General features: G+C 41.1%; 1 protein-coding gene across 3 annotated transcripts; it reads left to right on the top strand.

Annotated features, from left to right (window-relative positions):
- Positions 1-114: 114 nt before the first annotated feature.
- Positions 115-20,379, top strand: GEMIN8 (gem nuclear organelle associated protein 8). Of its 3 annotated transcripts, none has more exons than XM_012434926.2 (4): positions 115-224; positions 7,916-7,963; positions 8,588-9,044; positions 19,818-20,379. In XM_012434926.2, the coding sequence occupies exons 2-4, from the start codon at positions 7,949-7,951 to the stop codon at positions 20,072-20,074; spliced, it is 729 nt and encodes a 242-aa protein (XP_012290349.2). In that variant the 5' UTR covers positions 115-224; positions 7,916-7,948; the 3' UTR covers positions 20,075-20,379. The 3 variants fall into 3 exon arrangements, with proteins under 3 accessions (XP_012290349.2, XP_012290368.2, XP_012290357.2); XM_012434945.3 differs by lacking the exon at positions 115-224 and adding an exon at positions 3,652-3,903; XM_012434934.3 differs by lacking the exon at positions 115-224 and adding an exon at positions 3,652-3,900.
- Positions 20,380-22,044: the final 1,665 nt, after the last annotated feature.

Raw genomic sequence — 22,044 nt, forward strand, 5'->3', positions numbered from 1 at the left:
AGCTTCCGGCCTCCAGCACGGCACCGCCCGTGGTGCGAACGTGACGTCCGCGACGCAGCGAGGACTTCCGGCGCGCCGCGCCACGTGTTCCGCACCGGAAGCTCGCTTCCAGTCGCCCCGGCAACAGCCGCCCCCCTCCCGTCCCCCACTCCCCTTCTGTCTCCAAGAAAAATTTGGCCCCTGCTCGGCCACCGCCCAGGATCTGCAAGCTGCGCGCCCACGAGGTGACTTCGGGGATGGCTGGGTTTCCTTTGGGGAGTGAGGGAGGCGTCTAGAGGCCCCGGGGCCTGGCTTCTTCTGTTGTGCAGAGAGCCGAGGTCTTGGACGTCACGTTGCTATCATAATTATCTTAATCCCGTGACTAAAGGTGGGGCCAGAAGCCCTTGAGATTCCTAAATCATTGCAGGTTAATTGTGAGAGGGGACCAGTCCCGGAGGCTCTCAGCTCTGCAGTGCTTCCGAATCACTGATGCCCAGGCCCTCATCCCAGACCAATTAAATCCGAATATCTAATAGTAGGGGCTTAGCATCGGTAGTTTTTAAAGCTGCGCAGGTGATTCTGGTGTGCCGAGAACCACTGTGTTAAGATCTGTAGGTGAATTCGGATTTTGCCCATCCAGCCCATTATCTGCATAGAAGATCACCCAAGACAGCCACATACTTGGAGGATATCTAGGATATTGACCTATCTACTCAAAATTTGGAGGTTTCTTTCTTTTCTCTTGTACTTTAACCTCTGCAGGAGGTTAGAGTTTTTGGTGGGAGTTATCTTGAGACATCCGGCCCCTATGGTTTATGGGCTTTGTGACTCTGCCCACTTATCAGTAATGAGCTGTAGTTGAACCAGTGGCCAACTAAGTGCATTTTAGCTCTGAAATCTTGATGTTCCCTTAGTACAGATCAGTTGGTTCTGAACAATTTTATTTTTTTCAGGAATGATGTTTTTAAACTCATTTCACAGGCTAGGCTATGTATTCAGCTGTTTTTCATCTCAAATCAGAACATTACTTGAAAAATCTAGACTAAAGATTAATAACACAATGCTTCTGGGATTATTTATGCTCACAGGTCCCATGAATTGTGGGATGAGAGCTACCCTTTAAAAATACTATTTTTGCTAGCATAATTTATCAGAATAACAGTCTCTTTGGGATTTCAGTGTGAACAGAAACCATATATTTTTAAAGACTCTTGGTTAGTAACTGAATAAACATAACTGAAAGCAGGTTCACAGGTATATAAATCCCCTCTGTGTGTACATTGCTGTGCTGGGGAAGTATACCAACTAAAGTTCCAGAGAGAAATGTTCATTCTGAAACTGTTTTACAGATGGCGATGAATCATTTTGGATTTTTTTAAAGGATAGGGTATGATGAGAATGATGGGGGAAAGTTTTGAACAATTAAGGCTAGTGTACATTGGAGAGTTTGCAAACTAGGTACAGAACTTTTTTTGAACTACTTCTCTACAAGATGAAATTTGGCCATGGAACAGCTGGACAAGTGAAAAAGAATGTAGTTGATCAAAGATCAGATGAATTGAAAAGATCCTTGAAAACATAATATATTTAAATACTTGCTTCCTGAAAAGATTTGGTGCTTTATAGTCAGTTGTTTGAGTTACTAGGTCCTCATTTGGGGAGTAGATGTAGGAGGAGAGAATGTTATTAGGAAACAACAGACAAGCTCAACAACAATTTCAGCAGCATCTAACAGCATGAAATATTAACTATTATTTTTATGCTGGAAGGAAAATAGGAAACTTAAAAGGAGAATCCATGGCTACAGGTAGTTGAGTAAGTGCCCAAGTGATTTAGGCATAGTGAGTGTGTATAAATTCAGAAAAGAGAGACTAACATGGAATTACCATGAATATGTTTATCGAAAAAAGTAAACTTGAAATAAGACGCCTGAAATGTACTAGCGATCTTAACTACTTTAAACAGCCATGGTTTTCTCTGATATGCTCTTAATTTGTAATACCTGCCTATTCAACTTTTATTCCCTTATGGTTACACTAGGTTTTGCTTATGAAGGACATGCTTGCTGTGAAACAAACTTATCTGTTTCTTCTTTTGAACTGTGTTATCATTATGTCATTCTCAGTCATCCCATTGCCTTTTGTGTTCCTGAGTCAGAGGGTAACTTTGTTCCTGGCCTCATACTTCACTTTTGATTCTGATATTAGTCACATGGGGATTCAGAGAACTTGCAAATAAATCCATTCACAAATTCATCACACTTGCTGACAAATTAAACAATGCCCTTCTGTGGGTGTAATGTCATTTGTATGAAAAAAAAATTGTTAACTACATCCTTTCAGTCTTACTCCTTCCTCATGCTATGCCTTCTTTGTGACAGTACTTACTACAACATCCAGAAGAGGGTAAATTGGGGTTAGGGATTGAAGGAATGAAAAGAAAATAAAACTCAGTTTTTTGGCTCCCTTGCCCATCAGTTTTAACTGTAGCTATTATAGACAGGGAGGTGCAAGCTTTCTGAACACAGTGGCATGTACACTTGAATAGGCCTGTGTCCTGTCCAAGATGGAGCTTGGATGCCTGCAGGTGGAAGAAGGCCATTTGAACTTGAGCCATCTTTGATGTCCAAATCACTAAGCAGGGACCATGCAAACACACAGGAGGGAGCGCATGAGGGCATCAAGCCAAATGAGCTTGCCAGCCTCAGTAACCAGCCAGGGATAGGGGCAGGGCTGCCCAAGTAGGTGGGGCAAGAAACCCAGTCCTCAACAAAACCCTATTATATTCTTTGTCTTAGTGAGGAAGTTCTTACTGTTCTGTGTATTATTGGAAGACATCTTCTGTGGTAGGGTTGTTATCGCATATACAGAGAGATTCCTTAGAACCACATATGACTCAGTGTATCTCACTCAGATTTCTCACCATACCTTTGCTTATTTTGCTTCAGTGTCCAGCAGATTTCCTTGGAACAGTGTACTGAAGGCCTAACTAGAGCCTCCATATTACCTGGTTAGCTCAGAGAACCAAATCACTGGAGCTTTGTAGGAAAGGTTTGACTTTCAGGGCTTTAGCCAGAGTAACTTATTTAATTGATTTTTAATGTGTTTCTGTGCAAAGATCAAAGCAAGTGAATTTTCATGTATTTTTAGAATTCTAATAGAAACAGAAGATAGGAAAATCTAGTTCAAGTATGCATTCTAGTTTTTAGGGGAATTTGTGTTTTTATTTTACTTTTTTGGTTGCTACGATGTGTCCTATATTCTGTATTTATAAGAACATAAATAGGCAATTAGAAGAATATATTTGATGGCACTCCCTGTCAACAAAGCCACTGATTTGTGGAATTTTTTGGAACTTGATGGAAATAGTCACATTTTATCCATTGAAAACTACAAAGTTCTTAATCTTTTGTTCTTTATGTATATTTATGCATTAAAAATATATCTTTCAGGGTAAACAGATGTACTGAAGTGTAAATCCATTTTTTTAGAGAGTCTGTATGGAAAAATATATCGTTCAAGATTCAGTTTCTTTCTTGCCTGTAGGCCTCGTTAGTGTTTAGTGAATGACCTCAACCCTGTTTTTTTCCTTCCTTTGGCGGTTGAGGACAGACAATGAATGGTCTCTGTACTCGCCTGGGCTCAGCTGGGTGGTGGCCATTATGCTATTGTGCTCACTGGAGAGGGCTGCCGGGTTTGTAGAGCTGCGGATCCCGGCCTTCCCTGACATTGCCAATCTCTTTTCTTTCAGCCCCACCAGCCCATTAGGAGAAAAGTTACTGTTCAGTCCGTGAAGGCTTGTGCCATAAAAGAGTGGGAGACATTCCCAGGGAGGTGAGGAATGGAAGATCAAATTAAAGACCATTAAAGACCAAAGGGTATCTACATCTGCAGCAGCCATCAGCTCTCTTTTCTTGGAGAGGTAGTAGTCTCTGAAGGTGTTGCTATAATGTCTATAATTATTTAAATGCTGGCTTTTCAGAAACCCAGGCATTCTTATTAGCTCCTTAAGTTCTCCATGTATGGAGAAAATAACCAGCTTAAAGTTAATCGTACCCATCTTTAGAAAAGGACCTTTTCTTCCCTTGGGAGCTAACTGATATTAACTAATTGATTGCTTAGCAGGAAAGAATATATATTCCTTCCAGGGAATAGAGATTCAGAACTCTGTCCTGTTTCCTTTCTAAGCCCTGCTGATTGATACTGTTTTGCAGAATTTTTATTGTTGTTTTTAGTTAAATCTTTAAATGTTTATATGGATCTTTAAGAAATGGTCCAATTTCCTTATTTAGTCATGGAAAGTATTTTTTTGTCCCACATATTAGGAACCAGTCAACAAGATTGCTATTGGTCATAGTCAGTTTTCTTGTCTTCACTAGTCTTTCTCCAAGCCTAATCATTTATGAAACATGTGAGAATCATTCATAGTCAGTTTTCTTGCCTCCGCTAGTCTTTCTCCAAGCCTAATGATTATGAAACTTGTGTGAAGTTCCTCTACTGATTCCCAAGTGGAAAGTAAGGAAGAATTAGGATGTTCTGTATATTCAGAGAGCATATATGACTTCAAACTGTGTTAACATAAAACGGGGGTGAGCAAAAAAATGCCCACAGCCTGTTTTTTGTACTTCCAGGGAGCTAAGAATTGTTTTTACATTTTTAAAGGTTGTTTGGTGTTTTTTTTTTTATCAAAGAATATGAAGACTATGTGACAAAGACTGTATGTGGCCCATAAACCTAAAATACTTATCTCGTCCTTTACTGAAAAAAATTGCTGGCATGAAATAATAATACTGTAAAGACCTAGCTAAAAGTAATTATAAAGCTCTATGCAAGTTGCTACTGCTTTAGACGTGTTTTTCTATGCCTTATTTGACTTTTGAGAGACTAATGTGTAATTCTTCAAGTCAATTATTCAAATTGGTTAATTCGAATATAGGATTTTAGGACTCTTAAAAATACTTAAAATGAAAAAGGATATTACAAGTAGGTTTTGGGATTTAGGGAGAGAAAATAATAAAGCCAAGAGTGAGATGAGCACAGTCTACATACAGCCCCAGGACTTTAAACTTGCTCGAAGTTGGCAGCAAGTTTGATTATAAATATCCCAGTGGTGAAAACTGTGAGGAAAGCATAATCAAAACAAAGCAAAATTGCCTACAGAGTTGCTTGCACTCCATCATTAACATAAATTCATCCTTTCATAATGGCCTGGGTCTTGAGAGTCTAGCATCTTAGCTGATGATTTAATATATTTAATTAATGTAGATAGTGGGCACTCTGGGCTTATTCTGAACTGCCTCTGGTTTGGAAGCTGAAACTGGCTTTCTTCAGTCATCTCAGCTCATTCTCCTAGCTTCTTTCTTGCATAAGCGCTCAGGACATACCTGGGTTATCTCTGAGGCCTTCTAACATGGCAGCCCTTCTACCAGATGATTTGTTGGGTCAAAGTCACCTCTCCTCAAATTAGTGTTCCCTCCCTCATCTTCTTTTTTTTTTTTTTTTTAAGCCTGAGTCTCACTCTGTCACTCAGGCTGGAGTGTAGTGGCACGATCTCAGCTCACTGCAACCTCTACTTCCCAGGTTCAAGCAATTCTTGTGCCTTAGCCTCCCGAGTAGCTGGAATTACAGATGTGCACCACCACACCCAGTTAATTTTTGTATTTTTACTAGAGATGGGGTTTCACCATGTTGGCCAGGCTGGTCTTGAACTCCTAACCTTGGGTGATCCACCCACCTCGGCCTCCCAAAGTGCTGGGATTATAGTCATGAGCCACTGCTCCTGGCCCCTCCCCCTTAATCACAGCCGTTGACGTTTGAGCAGCCTGGAGAACATCATCAATTACCCTTGAACTCCTTAAATGGTAGTCTACTTTATCTCACAGGCCTAAACGTCCAGCTTTGCAAAACGGAGGCTCTCTTAGCCATCTGGTGGATTTTCAGAATATTAGTGCTACGACCTTTATTGCCACACTTAATTTTCCCAATTATAACCAAAAACAAGATTTTGTGTACAGTAGTGTTCTATATCAATGGTGTTTATTCCATATTTGAGGCTATCAGACTTACCAATTTGGAATAATTGATATTTACATTGACCTGGTTCTAAATGCCTTATGGTGCGTAGAAAGAAGTCAGGATTCAAAACACTTAATTTCCAGAACACGTGCACATGTCTCCTAGACTTTTCTAATTTAATTTCTTTGCTGCTTGTTAATCTGTAAAACAAATTTGATTAAGATATACATGCAGTTCACTTTAATGACATTATGTTCTGCAGGCTCTCAGAAAACTATTCAGATTTTAGTCATAGAAATATAAAACCTGGTTCTAGTGAATTAGCCACTTAAAGGCTGTACCTTCCAGTTTTGCTCTCAAGTACATACTGATTCTACATAATTTCAATTATGTTTTACTTCTCTGAGTGGTAAGCCACCTAAGTATTAACTTTTATATTTCTTCAGTGGCCTATGAAGCACATAGCAGTGAGCTAGGTTTTCAGTTACTTGCTCAGGTTTTAAACCTTTAAAACATTAAAATTGTAGATTAAAAGTAACATGAACTGAATTTACACTGCATTTGTTAACTTTTTCAATTTATATTTGTTGCATGTATGCATAGTATTGAAGACAAGGAGCAAGAACTATGGGCTATGTTTAAGATAAATTTACAGAAGGTCATATCAGCCCTCTTAGAAGTACCCTATTTGAAAGTTTATTATCTTTTAAAAGAATGTGAATGATTCTCTTTTAGCTAAATCTTAAAATATAGAAATGGTTGATTTAGCATCTCAGTTCTTAATATAACCATAGCAAAACATCTGATAGAGATTATAAAACAAGTAAAGTTTGTTTCTTAAGGGTTGGAGAATTTTTTAATTCTACCCTATAGTTAAGTGAAAAGGAAAAATAGGACTCCTTCAGTATCTGATTTCCAAAGTTTCAAAACCTAAGTAGTTGTTTGCTCAGCATTGCATTGTGTTAGTGGTTTTGTCTCCCAGAAGCTTAAATTCTCATGCATTTTTGGATATTTTTGTTTAACTTTTTAAAAGTACATTCCAGTGTAGCTCTGAACCCCTGAATAGAAAAAAAAAGTAAAAGTCTATTTTAAATACATTGAAAAAGGTACAGCTGCAGATTAGACTTTACTTTTGGGTATTTCATGCATTGAATCAGCAAATCACAACAGGTGGGTAGTGAGAAAAGGAGTAAATTTCAGCAGAGCAATACTGTTTGCCAAAGGCAATCTATATGGTGCCTTGGTAGAGATTCCATGGAGTCTGTGAATACACAGGGTAGTTAGGCAAGGAGAATATGATGTCACATGCTGGCTGAGAAATGCATATTGCAATCAAAATGAAAACAAGGCCCTTTTGGGGGACTGAAAGCCCAGGGCATAACTGAGTCTGGAGAGATGTCTTATTCTCCATGTCCCAGACCTAAGGCAAGACCCAACAGAGGTTTCTGGTCATTTGGAAAGATGTGTTCCACTCAAGCCTCAGGAAGACCCAGGGTTAATTTAAGTGAGCATTAGCATGAGTTAAGGATTAGTAAATAAAGTAATAACTATAAATTTTTAGTTCATGTGTTGTATATTATATGTGTATATATATGTATATATACACACACACATATGTATATATACAGTAACAACTAAATATTTATATGGTCATTTTCATAGACTTTACTTCCTGTAGGGAAATAAGTAATTGAACCTTGCAGGATCTTTTGACCCACTTAATCTTACTTAAGGAGATCCCTCCTTTTCAGACCACAAAGTCATAGCCCAGGAACCAAGGTCTTATAGATAGGTTGTAGGAAATCAGGCATGGTACTGGGAAGAGCCAGCTCCTCAGGAGCTGTCTTACAAACCACAAAATAGCCACAAATATCACACAGCTGTACTGATTAGAGATTTGCACTGTGATTCTTCTTTCCTAGTTTTGGCACCCATTTGGATTTTCACAATCAGAGATGGCAGCGATGAAGGTAAGACTTTTCTTTTTTAACTCGTAAGTAAAAAAGATAAACTTTAGTCTTTAAAGTATTGGTATTCTCATTCCACGATGAAGAAGACGTAAGAAATACAAAAGTAAAAGCACTATTGGATGCCTTCCTAGACATCTCTTGTCCCAGGCATTTAGGGGTGGCCCAGGCCAGCAAGTTAGTTTAGGGGGCAGAAAGGGAAGAACTAAAGTCTATCATGCTTGTCAGTCTACTGTGTCTTAGCAGGCCATTGCCCACTCAGCACTAGTCATTTAATTACAGTGGGTAGAGAGGGCCAAGATGATAAACATCCAGTCTTCTCTCTCCCTGCATGTCATCTAGAAACAATCACTCGTCTCCATCCCCACATTATAATGCTCCATACTGTTAAACTAATTGGCTTGTGCATTCCTCATGTACATGGACTTAGCAAGTGTGCATATACTTGGTGTCCATTGTGGGCCTGGACCTGTCTCACACAATTTTGGGCTTAGTAGCCTCCTCATGTAGAGTAGGTATTCAGCAAATACTAAGTAAATACTTGTTGGGTAGCAGATTAAATATTTGAAGATTTCTCTTGAGGATAAACACTTTGGTGTCCACCCTCCACCTCCTTTCATTTTGTAGGCATCAACGTTGACAGCTACCAGGCCTTGGTATTCTCATCCAGTGTATGCAAGATACTGGCAACATTATCATCAAGCAATGGCTTGGATGCACAGCCACCAGAATGCCTACAGGAAGGCCGTGGAATCCTATTTCAGTGTTACATGGTACTTCCCTCCTGTACTTCTTCCCCAAAGCTCTTACGGTATCCAAGCTGCATATCCTCAGTCTTTCTATAACGACCATGTGGCCTGGCAGGACTCCCCCTGCAGTTCTTCACATTTCAGAGGGTCTGGGCAGAATCCACAAGACAGCAGTAGGATCCAGGTATCCACAAGAGAAGACCAAGCTTTGTCCAAAGAGGAAGAGCTGGAGACCGAGTCAGATGCAGAGATAGAATGTGACCTGAGCAATATGGAAATCACCGAAGAGCTCCGCCAGTACTTTGCAGAGACCGAGAGGCACAGAGAAGAACGACGTAAGTTCAGGCCTCTGTTTTTTCATGCTTCCTTTCCTTGCCCTGCCTTTTACATTTTTTTCTTCCCTCATATATAAAGTTATTTTATAATTCTTCATTGGCTACAGGTGATATTGCAAATCCAGTCCTAAGCCTAGACAAGCTATGGGGATGCTGTACCTCACTTATGTTAGTTTCTTGAGTTGTTTCAGTATAAGACTTTTTTTGTGTTCCAGAACAAAGCTTATCCTAATAGTAGTTCTACTATTGATTGACCATTAGACACTCTACCAAGTGGAGCATGTATGTGTGCATGCTTGTGTGTGTGCACACCCTAATCTACACAACAGTCCCTCAGAGTATTAAACTCATTTTATATATGAGGAAAGTGAACCTTAAAAAGGTTAACTGACTTGTTCCATGGTACACAACTAGTAATTTGCTGTTAGGATCCAAACCAAATCTGCCTGACTCTACTTCCTCTGCTGCTTTCTCTACACCAGGATTTATCCCTGAGACTGCTAGTTTCCTAAAATACTTTTGCCATTTTCTCTGGGACACATCTTGGAGACGTCCTTGGTGCTAGAGTCCCGAATCTTAAATAGCTTGAACCTAAACAGAATAACGAAATGCCTAGTACTTAGACCTTTCCTGTTGGTTCTACATTGAGGCTCTGTCCATGGAGTTAGAGAATTATAAAGGTCTTATATCTTCAGTCAAAAACAGGACTTTTCTTTTTTAAATTTCTTACCACCTTACTAGAAAGAACTAGAACTACTTTTGTGCTCTTCTATTAAAATTCACCAGACCATTTCTATTTTAAGTACCTCTATCTGAGATATAAATGCTTCTCTCCCTATTGTAACCAGTATTCATTCTCAATTTTGTTTTAAGTGAGGTCTAATTGTATGACATTTTACCTACAATTTTCCAGTAACACAGAAGCATAGAAACCTGGGAATGGGAGTTTCATTCCTATCTTATGTTGTCAGCATTTTCCCAATGATGAATTAGCTTTTATTGATCCCCACTGGATGCCAAGAACTGAGCATTGGGCTTTTATAAAATATCACATCCTTTAATATCTTTGCCTGTGATTCTTCACTAAACTACTTGTTCAGGTTTTTTTGACTTCCTTTCTTTTGATTAAACTGTGTACTTCTTTAATGCATATTAGAAAGTATATCCAGCCAGGTATGGTGGCACATGCCTGCAGTCCCAGCAACTCAGGAGGATGGCTTGAGCCCAGGAGTTTGAGGCTGCAGTGAGCCATGATCACAGCACTGCACTCCAGCCTGGGCAACAGAATGAGACCCTGTCTCAAAGAAAAAAAAGAAAGAAAAGAAAAAGAAAGAAGTATATCCAAACAAGTATTTTTAAGACAGTACTTTCTATTACATGTAGAATACTTTTCCTTGATCTCCAGAAATACATTTTACCCTTTTTAAAAATATAGATATGAAACAACTGTTAGTCTAATCCAAAGTGAGGGAGAGCAGGCATTGGAGCATGTCCACATTTGGTTGGAATGCTGTTTGTTACAGCTTTTGACAAAGAAAATGGGATAGAGATAAAGGTTTATTATTATTGTCCTTACCAGAAAGTAGAGTAACATGTTTTACCTGCTAGAAGTTGATACTTTTATGATAGAAATTGTAATTAAGGATGGAAGCAAATCCCAGTCATCTAAAAGGCCACTTTCAATTATCTGCTGATTTAAAATAAACTTGAGTTATCCTACAAAAAGTGGATATGAATAAAATAAAGATAAAACAATGAAATGTGTCCTTGCATCAAAGGAAAAAAAATGTGAACAGTTCAGTTACACATATGGTTAACAACCATCCCTGTTCCTCCCTCTCGCCATTGCTAGGTAGAACTCTAGGTAGGTAAACAAAGTCATGAAAATTACCTGCTACATCATACTTGACACTTAATATTATTTTGAATGAATAAATAAAGTGTTTCAGTGTGAATTAGAAGCCTTAAATCAGAAGTTGGCAAATCCTGTCCATGGAGTGTTACACTTGCAGTGATTCTGTGGGACATTTTACAGAATGAGCTAGGCATTGGATGCATTATAAACTTGATAAGCTTCATCTCTTATATTTTATATTATTTCCAAATCTGTCTAGTTTACTTTAAGGCTCCAAATTGCACTTTTATCATCTGGGTTGAATTGTATCTCCTCCAGAAAGATATAGTGGAGTCCTAAGCCCCAGTTCCTCAGAATGTGACCTTACTTGAAGATAGGGTCTTTCCAGAGTTAATTGAAGTTATATGAGATCATTGGGCAGGGGGGTCCTACTCCTATATGAATCAGGTCCTTATAAAAAGGGCAAAATCTGGCCACAGAGACAGACACACTTGTAGGGAAAATACCATGTGAAGATTAGCACTATGTCGCCACAAGCCAAGGGATGTCCAGAAGCTGAGAGAGGCCTGGAACAGATCCTTCCTTAGCACCTTTAGAGCGTTTATGGCCCTGCCGACACCTGGATTACAGGCTTCTGACCTCCAGAGCCATTAGACAATACATTTCTGTTGTTTTAAACCACCAAGTATATGGTACTTTGTTATGGCAGCCCTAGGAAAGGAGTACAATCACCCTGGGAGAATTTTCTTTGTTCCCAAATGCAATCTGTAACTGGGATATAAAGTAAACTCACAATTCTTGTCATCTGTCTGAAGAAACTGTGTTACATGTTTGTTTTACCATGATCTAGATAGAAAATCATCAGAAAAGGGAATTTTATGAAAACTCTTGCAACCTCCATCTTGAACCTCATTTTCCAGTGTTCATATTATTGCTGACAACAGTGTACGGAGGCAGCTGTGGCGAAACTGCTTGAATCACAGGGGTCCAGCCTCATTCTACCCTCGCTGGCTAGAGGTTCTCATTCTCCTGTGAGCCCCTTGCCTTCACCATTCTGTGTCTCAGTAGCCTTGCCTGTGAAATGGGATCCAAATTAATGGGTATTAATTATGAAGAATCCATGAGATAATACAAGAAAGATTATAGAATGGTGCTTGGTACCAAGTCAGTTACTGTTAGTTGCTAGTAATCCATCCTTTAACATGGATTCTTAACCATAAATTGGTTTTGCTCTGATACCGTTTGCCTTGATTAGTGCTTGATTGAGAGACTGTGTGTGTGTGTGTGTGTGTGTGTGTGTGTGTGTGTGTGTGTATTTTTTTTCTTGGAGACAGAGTCTCACTCTGTCACCCAGGCTAGAGTGCAGTGGCGCCATCTCAGCTCACTGCAACCTCCACCTCCCAGGTTCAAGCGATTCTCCTGCCTCAGCCTCCTCAGTAGCTGGGATTACAGGTGCCCGCCACCACACCTGGCTAATTTTTGTATTATTAGTAGAGATGGGGTTTTATCATGTTGGTCAGGGTGGTCTTGAACTCCTGACCTCAGGTTATCCACCTGTCTTGGCCTCCCAAAGTGCTGAGATTACAGGCATGAGCTACTGTACCCAGCCAAGATTCTACATATTTTCGATAAGATGTTCTGTGACTTCAGAAAGGTCATATTTCTGCTCTAGGTGGCACCTTTCAAACTTTTCAGCTGACTTAGAATATTAAATACATGAAAAAATGAACATTTTGTTGTCTATCAAATTTAGTCATTAACACAGTTTTTAGGTCTGTTTCAAGGATATTCTTGCTTGACAAAATTTAGTACAGTAAAGTACATGGACTGGGAAAATGAACCCATTTCAATATTAACTAATAATGGCACTGAACAAGCTTTTGAATCTTTGTACGTTTAAAATGTGTAGTTATAGCATGATTCAGAACTACTCGTCCTAGCATCTCTGTCATGCTTCCGTGTCCTGTGCCTTCCCTGAGTGCTTTAGCTGGTCCCAGGGAGATGTGAGAATTGTCTGGTGAGGGTGACAACAGACTGTGGTGTCAGACTGGAATCTAAAGACTTGGTCTTTATTAGAAGAAGCTGCCAGGGCCCAATCTTGCACCAGTAAGAAAATAATGAGCAACAGATCAGTAGCATTACTTTTTCAGCAGCACTTTTGGTGGGTACAGGATGAACAAGTGTTCCTTCAAGTGGTAATGAATGGTGGAATTCATAGGTAAGTAATCTGAGTGCCCATGGCGTTTTCCAATTCATTACCTTCGCTGGAAATTTTCAGGGAGGGTTAGTTACATACACAGTTGGAAAAGGCTTTAATAAAGAGATAAGGGACCTGGGTAGTATGAATAATTGGTTCAAGTTTTTTGTTTCGTTTTGCTCTCAGAACCACTAGAAGCTACTTGTTCAATAAAGACATTTTCAGCTTTGAACGTGAATGCTTTGAAGAACACAGGACTTTAGAAAATATTACTAGCATGGGGAAATGTCAGTAAATTTGAAAGATTTAACTTTTCAGTATCATTCACTTCCACAGGAACATATAACTTATGCAATTCATCATCATCTGAGTCTTGTTTAATATTTTCTTAGGATAAAGGCCTTCAGATTGGACAGTATGTTCTTGTTTGTGATTGCTACTCAGGTTCCAGATAGTCTCTACTTTAACATATTTCAAGGATAAAAAACACCAAAAGCTTGCCTAGGATAAGAGCTCCTTTTGTACAGTGGGAACATGCATGCTTTTGATTATGTCTGTCATCATTCCCTAACAAGGTATTTCCGTTACTTAAAGCTTCAGTGGAACATAACTTATGAGAAAGTATACAGTTATGAAGTTTTAAAGGTCAGCTGTGTTTTCAATTATTTCTTGGGAAAAAAATGTTTATTATTAGGTTAAGAAAAATACCGTTTTGTAGTCGTAAGTGACCATCAGTTGAGACTGCAAGGTTATATTGCTAATACTTAGAGGGAAAATGAGTGGAAGTCATCCTCAAAAGAGAGTAAGGCCCTCCAAAACAAACACCGCCACTGTTTTCTCAGGTTTGAGCCAATCAGATATTTATCACCTATGTTTTGGGGGTGTTGGGTCAAAACAGGGACATATTCTAAAACCTTAAACCTCATTGGGAAGAGGAGACAAAATCAAATGTAAAATGACACACAGAAGAAGACTGTCCATGGTGTGGGTCATGGTCACATATGCACATGAGGGGTAGAGCCAGTGACCCAGGCAGTCAAAGGAGGAGCACCCCGGGCACCTATCAAGAAGTCAGGTACACACTAGGCTTTGAGGGATAGGGCCAATTTGGAATGAGAGAAAGGGGCTAAGTCCACTCCTGGCTTAGACACTGAAAGTGCAGTTCTTACCAAAGGGCCCAGATGTGGTTTTCATACATTTGAGGGGAGACATCTGCTCTATTACGCTGTGTCCATCTGAGTGGGAAAGCTGAGACTGTAGTTTTCGTAGTGAGCCTTCAGTCAGTAAAACCTAGAGAACTCGGCAAAGTTTATGGCCCAGTATTTAGTGAGCTGTTTTGCTTTAGTCAGTGAGGTTGAAGGATGAAATCTCAGTGATTGATTGACCACAGTCCTGATGTGTGTGTATTTCATTTGGTGCAGATGTTCACAGGTGCACAGAACCAATCCGTGAGATGATATGTGTTAGTGGCTGTAGAAAAGTGGGAAGGAGAATGAAAATGCACTTCTGCTGTAAAAGTAAAAATAGTGATTGTCCATTAACTTCAGGATTACATTTGTCATTGGGTGAGGGATGTGCGATGAACAGAGAAGACCACTCTGAAATGGCTCCAGTTCTGCTGGCATGTACCTGTGTTCTGGGTGGTTGTCAAGCCAGAAATGAGACATTCATGGCATACATCAAGTTTGTGCTTTCTCTCGGTTGTGTTACAATCATTAATTTTGGCAACATAGCAGAAAATATAATCAGAAAGACGTACTAGTCCTAGGAAAATAAGGGAAAAGAACATTCTTTGACACTTGCTGCCTCTGTGCCTTGTCCTCTAACATGTTCTGCCTTTGGGCTCTATGTGTGGAATAATCTGGGATGAATGTTTTTCTGCTGTGTAAGATTCTCTGCCTCCATCTTCACGTGACCTTTCCCCGTGTCTCTGTGTCCTTTTCTCTTATACAAGGACTTTGTCATTGAAGTTAGGGTCTACCCTAATCCAGTATGATCTTGTCTTGATCCTTTAATTATATCTACAAAGCCCTATTTCCAAATAAGGTCACATTCTGTGGTTCCAGGTGGACATGGATTTGGGGTGACACTATTCAACCCACTACAATCCTATTTTGAAGCTGGAATAGAATCAAAAAAGATATTTCTGATTCATATTAAAACAAATTATCTTGCAGAAATGCCCTATAAAACTTCATGCTAACATTGAGTCCTACAGCTGTTTCCAATAAAAATGACCAAACCCTCGATGACAAGGCAACTGTTCAGTGGTATCTGAAGTGTGATGTCAGTGCTGCTCTGCTTTGGTCAGATGATTTTCCATCTGGCTGGCTGAGGCTTCACCTTGTTTTGACAGCAGGAAAAACTGCCAGTGATTGAGAATCCTTTTTTTCATTGGAAGGAAGGAAGCAATAAATAGACGACAGATGAGTGGATGCCTTTAAACTCTGATGATACTCCATTCTGAGGTTTACTTGGTCCCCTAAGTCAGTACGCACTAAAGTACTTTCACATGCTGGCTGTGACCATCAGTGCACAGCCTGTCTGCAGGTATTTGGTTTTAAACTGACTGGTTTTCAACTTTTAGTCTAGCCTTGAACTTTTTTAAAACTTGTGTGAGTAAGTAGAAGCAAAACAACTCGAGTGTAAGGGAACAGGGTCCAACCCCAATTCATTGGTGCCCCTCCCCTCTTCCCTTCCCCTCAAGCTCTTCTGCCTGGGAGGCTCTGAGGAACCCACTGGGAAGGGAGTTCTGCCCAGCATCTTGTGAGATTTGAGCATCTGTTTCTCAGTCCCCAGGTTGTCATCATTGTTCTTTAACAGCATCTGGAAGGAAAAGAGCTGTTTACAAAAGGTCATGCATGGCCTTTGAGCATTCATTCGACAGTCATTTCCTGAGCACCTGCTTTGTGTCAGGCATTGTGTCCTCCCAGGGCTAGGGGTACAGCCATGAGTAAAGGTGACAGTGCCCTTCCACCATAAATGACCCCCCACAGGGTAGGTCACAGGTGACAGGCTTCTTGCCCTTTAGTTCAGTGTTTTATGGCCACTGTTCACTATGCAGGAAACCATTAGACCTCCAAATCTTTTGAGAAGCAAGGAGGGAACAAGGGTTGGGTCTTAAATTTTCATGAGGAGCCAGGCACGGTGACTCATGCCTGTAATTCCAGCACTTTGGGAGGCCAAGCCGGGTGGATCGCCTGAGTCCAGGATTTCAAGACCAGCCTAGGCAATATGGCAAAACCCTGTCTCTAAAACAAAATACAAAAACTATCTGGGCATGGTGGCACGTACCTGTAGTCCCAGCTACTCAGGAAGCCGAAGTGGGACGATCGCTTGAGCCCAGGAGGCAAAGGTTGCAGTGAGCCAAGATTGCACCACTGCACTCCAGCCTGGGTGACAGAGCAAGATCCTTTCTCAAAAAAAAAAAAAAATTCATGAGGAAGCCTGAATGGGAATGAAAACAAATCAAGAATCAAAAGCAGAGGGCTGTGTCTTTTATCCTCTTATTCTTACACCGCCTGAACTTTATTAAGAACTAAAGTCATGTGATGGCAACCCATGGGCAGACACTGAGTACAAACTTGGAAAATTGCACCAGCATCATTAACTCAACTGGGGTTGCTTTGTGTTAACATTGTGTTTCATTCACAGATGTCAACAATAAGAGAACACATCTCTCTAGATGTAATTGTTATCAACATTTTAAATTTTAAGGAAAAGAGACGCAAAAGTACAAAGACTAAACTCACAACATCCTACCGGCAGAGAACACTTAGGATAGCTAAGATCCCAGTGTTTGTTCAAACTTCTATACTCAAACACTCAGATTTAGGCAGGAAGTCGAACATCTGTTGTGTCACCAGATCTGTCAGTGAAGCTGACTATATAGTCTAGGAACAAATTTGAGAGTAATGTGACAATGGTTGGGAACTCTCACTGTGAGCTCTGCCCTCTGGATGCAGAGGCTCCAAGGCACTCAGCATCCACACATGTGGGGTCATCTCCAGATTAAAAAAAAAGAGCCAGAGGACTGGTAACGGGTACAAGGCTGCTCATGGATGGCAGAGGGACTGTGTTGTGCTAATGTGGAAATATCAAGCCTTCAGAAAAGTACCTGTTGAATGAGAGATTCTTCAGCCAAATTCTACCTTTACTGGAAAGCCTGGGCAGTGCCGTCAGCCCACCCACTGCCTGCTCAAGGTTCGTAGGAAGAGGCAAGTGGGAAAGGCCCATATGTACTTAGAGACTGAATATATCTCACCAGTCTGTACTGCCCATATCAAAACCCAGTGTCCTAGGTCACCCTCACTCTTCCTTCTAAAAGCACGAAGCTAAGCTTTCCTTCAAAGTCAGGTTCAATCATCCCCGGACAGAGGCAGGAGAAACACAGAGATGCCCCCGGGGAGAAGCTAGTCCCCAGTGGGGCTTTCACCCTGACCTGAGTGCCAGGAACACACAGTTCTTGTGGAAATAAGAAGCTGTCGTGGCAGTTGTTGAGTGCTTTCTCTGGTGTTTGGTTCATCCACTCCCACGCCACTCCAGCACAACTCAGTTTAGGGGGCATAGAATTTAAACACCTGTGAGAACTGAACAACTTATATGCTGATGTTTCAAACTTGGCAGAAAGACCAAAAATTAGAAACAAATGCTTGCTGGCCTCCATTCATTTGCATATTAGGCTGATATTTTGGTTTTGTTCTGCATTGTCCAGTGAGTCAATCATATATTTTTTCCATGGGTGGGGTAACAGTTATGCAGCTTTTATTGTGTTTGATAGTCATTGGGCTTATTCATATACTACGTCCTTAGGTAAAAATAAACTGCGGATGTTCCAAGACAGCAACGGGCACATACATTTTTAATAATGTTTCCAAGCTTATAAAACTTCCCTCCAATGCCATGGTGATGCTTATAAAGTGCAGGATTTATGCAAGCAACTATGCATGGCCTTATAAATATCTTTCCATTCATGCTTGATTAGCTCACTACCGTGTTCTGTTCCAGGTATTAGTGCAGGGAGGACCAACAATGGAAGAATGATTTATTTCCCTGTTTTATTTCCCTACAAGCATCTTCACTTCTTATCTCGTGTCGTTTCTCTTGGTAGCCATAGTAGCCATAGATATGTGTTTTCTGCTATCAATTTCTCTCTTGACTGAGTCGCTTACAGGAGCTATGGAAATTGGCTAAATTTCACCTTATGCAGCATTGTCTCACTGATATTTTTATGTTGAGGTTTACATAAGAATAAAAATTATGATATTGGGATTTGCCATAGTAAAAGACAGAGGGTAGAGTAAATTGAATAAATATTTCTAGCTTTACAAGAATCCATTTAAATTAGTAGGATTAAAAGTATGCAGGCTGGGCACAGTGGCTCACACCTATAATCCTAGCACTTTGGGAGGCCGAGGCGGGCAGATCATGAAGTCAGGAGTTTGAGACCATTCTGTCTAATATGGCGAAACCGTATGTCTACTAAAAATACAAAAATTAGCTGCATATGGTAGTGCGCGCCTATAGTCCTAACTACTCAGGAGGCTGAGGCAGAAGAATCGTTTGAACCTGGGAGGCAGAGGTTACTGTGAACCGAGATCGCACCACTGCACTCCAGCCTGGGCAACACAGCGGGACTCCATCTCAAAAAAACAAAAAAGAAGTATGTAACGATACTACTTGCAGTTTAACGTAGGCCAACCTGTGAAGTGAAAAATCAAATCCCATAGTGAGAAAACCAACCCACTATGGCAGATTTTTTGATATAGCAGGAAGATTAGAAGTCAGAGGCCTTAATTCCATTTGTAGAATTGCCCTTCCTTTGCCCTTTATCTTCAGCAAGTGTTGACTCATTTAACCTTTCCTTGCTTGGTATGATTTGCATTTTGAATCTGTGGAAGGATCATCAATCATTGATCATCATTGCATACTGTGGTTGCTAGCACTTTTTCTTTTCCAGGTTACCTAAAATCAATACCTCTTCCAAAGGAGTGTTTTTTTCCCCCACACCACCTCATTCGTGGTGTTAAGCACTGCTTGCAACACTAGACTTTCCAGGAAGCTTTTCATTTCATGCTGGCCTGGAGCAGTGCTTGAAACCAAGCAAGCTCCGTCAGCCATTCTGAGCTGGGCAGGTGGTGGGCGGCCCGTGCAGATGAAAAAAGAGAATCCCGAGTGGTTTCATTTCTCTCCTGTGTTTTCAGGGCTCGTTGCAGAGGTTTGGTAGTTTGGAGTGACGAGTTTCCTTGTGGCTCTTCACCGTTTCTTTTTTTCTTTTCTTTTCTTTTCTTTTCTTTTTTTTTTTTTGAGACAGGGTCTGGCTTTGTCGCCCAGGCTGGAGTACAGTGGTGCGATCTTGGCTCACTGCAATCGCTGCCTCCCAGGCTCAAGCCACCTTCCCACCTCAGCCTCCCAAATAAGTGGAACTACAGGCACTCAACTCTTTGCCATTTCTCTCAGTGTATAATAACCCCTTGGTAGGTGAACAATGAGCTTCAGAACTAAGTAGATGATAGTAATCTGCAGGTCTTGCCTCAGAATCTGGTAAGCATCTCAGCTGGAACAACTGGGCCTGCTTTCGCAGTTGGAAAGGGAAAGCTGAGGGAGATTAGGGGGCTGCAGATGGCATGGCCAGCAGCAGCAGCAGCAGCACTCAGCAGGCTCCTTCTACAGTGCATGCACGTGTGTTTATGTTCATGTTCACGTGCATGTTTGTTCCCAGGGAGGCAGCAGCAGCTGGATGCGGAGCGCCTGGAGAGCTATGTGAACGCTGACCACGACCTGTACTGCAACGTCCCCCGGTCGGTAGAGGCCCCAACTGAGAGGCCAGGTGAGCGGCGCCAGGCCGAGATGAAGCGTTTGTATGGGGACAGCGCCGCCAAGATCCAGGCCATGGAGGCTGCGGTGCAGCTGAGCTTTGACAAGCACTGTGACCGAAAGCAGCCCAAGTACTGGCCGGTCATCCCCCTGAAGTTCTGAGCTCAGGACACAAGGTCCCCAGCCTCTCCCTCTTCCTTTTGAGTACACGCCCTTCATCTCTCCTTGTGTACATTTCTCAGGGAAAGGGGACTTTGTGCTAAGGTACAGGCATGTTCACTACAGTCCCAGTGGGCCTGTCACGGGGTGGATGAACTATGCCAGCCACTTGGAGGTCGGCAGGATGTCTTCTGTTGCCAACATAATAAATCATGATAAATTTTCTCCTGACAAAATAATTTTGTATATATTATACTGGTTTTTTATGTTGTTGGTAACAGGTCAATTCATTAAAGTTCTTGCCTGGAGATACTGCCTGGTGTTTGGCTTTTTTATCTTTTCTTGTCTTTAACCTGTCTGAACTACACAAATGCCTTTAAAAAACCAGATGTCCCCTCTGACTCTAGCTCTGTTAGCCCCCTCTAAAAATGAGCCAAGTGTGTAGTGAGACAAATACCACTTCCTCTAGTGGAAAGGGATGCATATTCTGTAAAGGGCCAGAGAGTGAATGTCTTTGGCATTGCAGGCCACATGGTCAGTGTTGTGACTACTCAACTCTGCCCTTGAAGCGTGAAAGCAGCTGTAGACAGTAAGTAAACAAATGGGTGTGGCTGTGTTCTAATAAAACTTTATTTATAAAAACAGGTGGCCAGGCATGGTGGCTCATGCCTGTAATCCCAGAACTTTGGGAGGCCAAGGATCACAAGGTCAGGAGATCGAGACCATCCTGGCCAACATTGTGAAACCCTGTCTCTACTAAAATACAAGAAATTGGCCAGGCATGGTGGCGTGCGCCTCTAGTTCCAGCTACTTGGGAGGCTGAGGCCAGGGAATCACTTGAACCCGGGAGGCGGAGGTTGCAGTGAGCCAAGATCATGCCGCTGCACTCCACCCTGGCAACAGAGCAAGACTCCATCTCAAAAAAACAAGGCTGCAGGCCAGGTTTGGTCTACTGATGGTAGTTTGCCAACTGCAGCTCTCATGGAATGAAAATCACCTGCCTGACATTTTTATTCTTGTTATCTCATTATCGCTACAGAGCTTAGATGTCATACAGAATTAAGAGCAAAGAACAATAATTCCCAAACCTGGTCACTTCTGCAGTCTCTGTTGTAGAAAATGCACAGTTGAATTCTTACTATATACAGCAAATATTGATTTGATAAAGGAATACATTTCTGAAAATGAAATCTAAAAGCTGATGGAGCAGGTCATTTATAAAAGCCAGCTGCCTTTTAAATAAGTTATTACAGTACATTGCCAGGGTGAGCCCATGTTGACCTGAGAAGATTAGCACATCCATCAAAGACTGGTGAAAAGATTTAGTATTGACATGTTTCTCTCTAAGAACAGTTGGCTTCACATTCGGCCTCTGCCCTGAGACGAATGCATTCTTTTCATCAGCCCTAGGTGCTCATTTTTTCTAAGCTCTCACTTTATTACTGGAGTCGCAATTTGTGTGTAGGTGTTGCAGACAAAAATGATAATTAACTTTCCCTTGAGGTGACACATAACTAAAATTTCAAATCTTTAGTGTTTCTCCCTTTCATTTTAAATTCATATGCCTAACTAATAACTGTGACTAAGATGCGAATATAAACCAATGCCTGGAATTGCAGCAGGAGCTTAGGCATTTGAAAGTGAAATGTTTCTCTTCACAAAAGACTCTTAGACCTTCCCCTAAAAAAAAAAATCACCGTGCTGGTGTCACCCCTACTGGCTTTGTGACCTAAGGCTTCACCTCTCAGTGCTTCTGGTTCCTTCCTTATCCTTGAAATGAGTGTTAATAACTCTCATGGGGTCATTGTGAGAACCACATTGAGAAGTGCCTGTAAAACAGTGCTGGCTGCACGGTAAATACTCAATAAATGTTGACACGTTTCTTCCCTGTCTTTAAAAATTGCTGAAAAGTGCCAGTGGGAGTCTTGGGTATAAAATTTCTAAATATGGAGAAATGTTTCTCTGTCAGGTCT

Source organism: Aotus nancymaae, unplaced genomic scaffold (genome assembly GCF_030222135.1).
Source record: "Aotus nancymaae isolate 86718 unplaced genomic scaffold, 86718_ANA_hifiasm-v0.15.2.pri h1tg000058l, whole genome shotgun sequence".
Taxonomy (NCBI): domain Eukaryota; kingdom Metazoa; phylum Chordata; class Mammalia; order Primates; family Aotidae; genus Aotus; species Aotus nancymaae.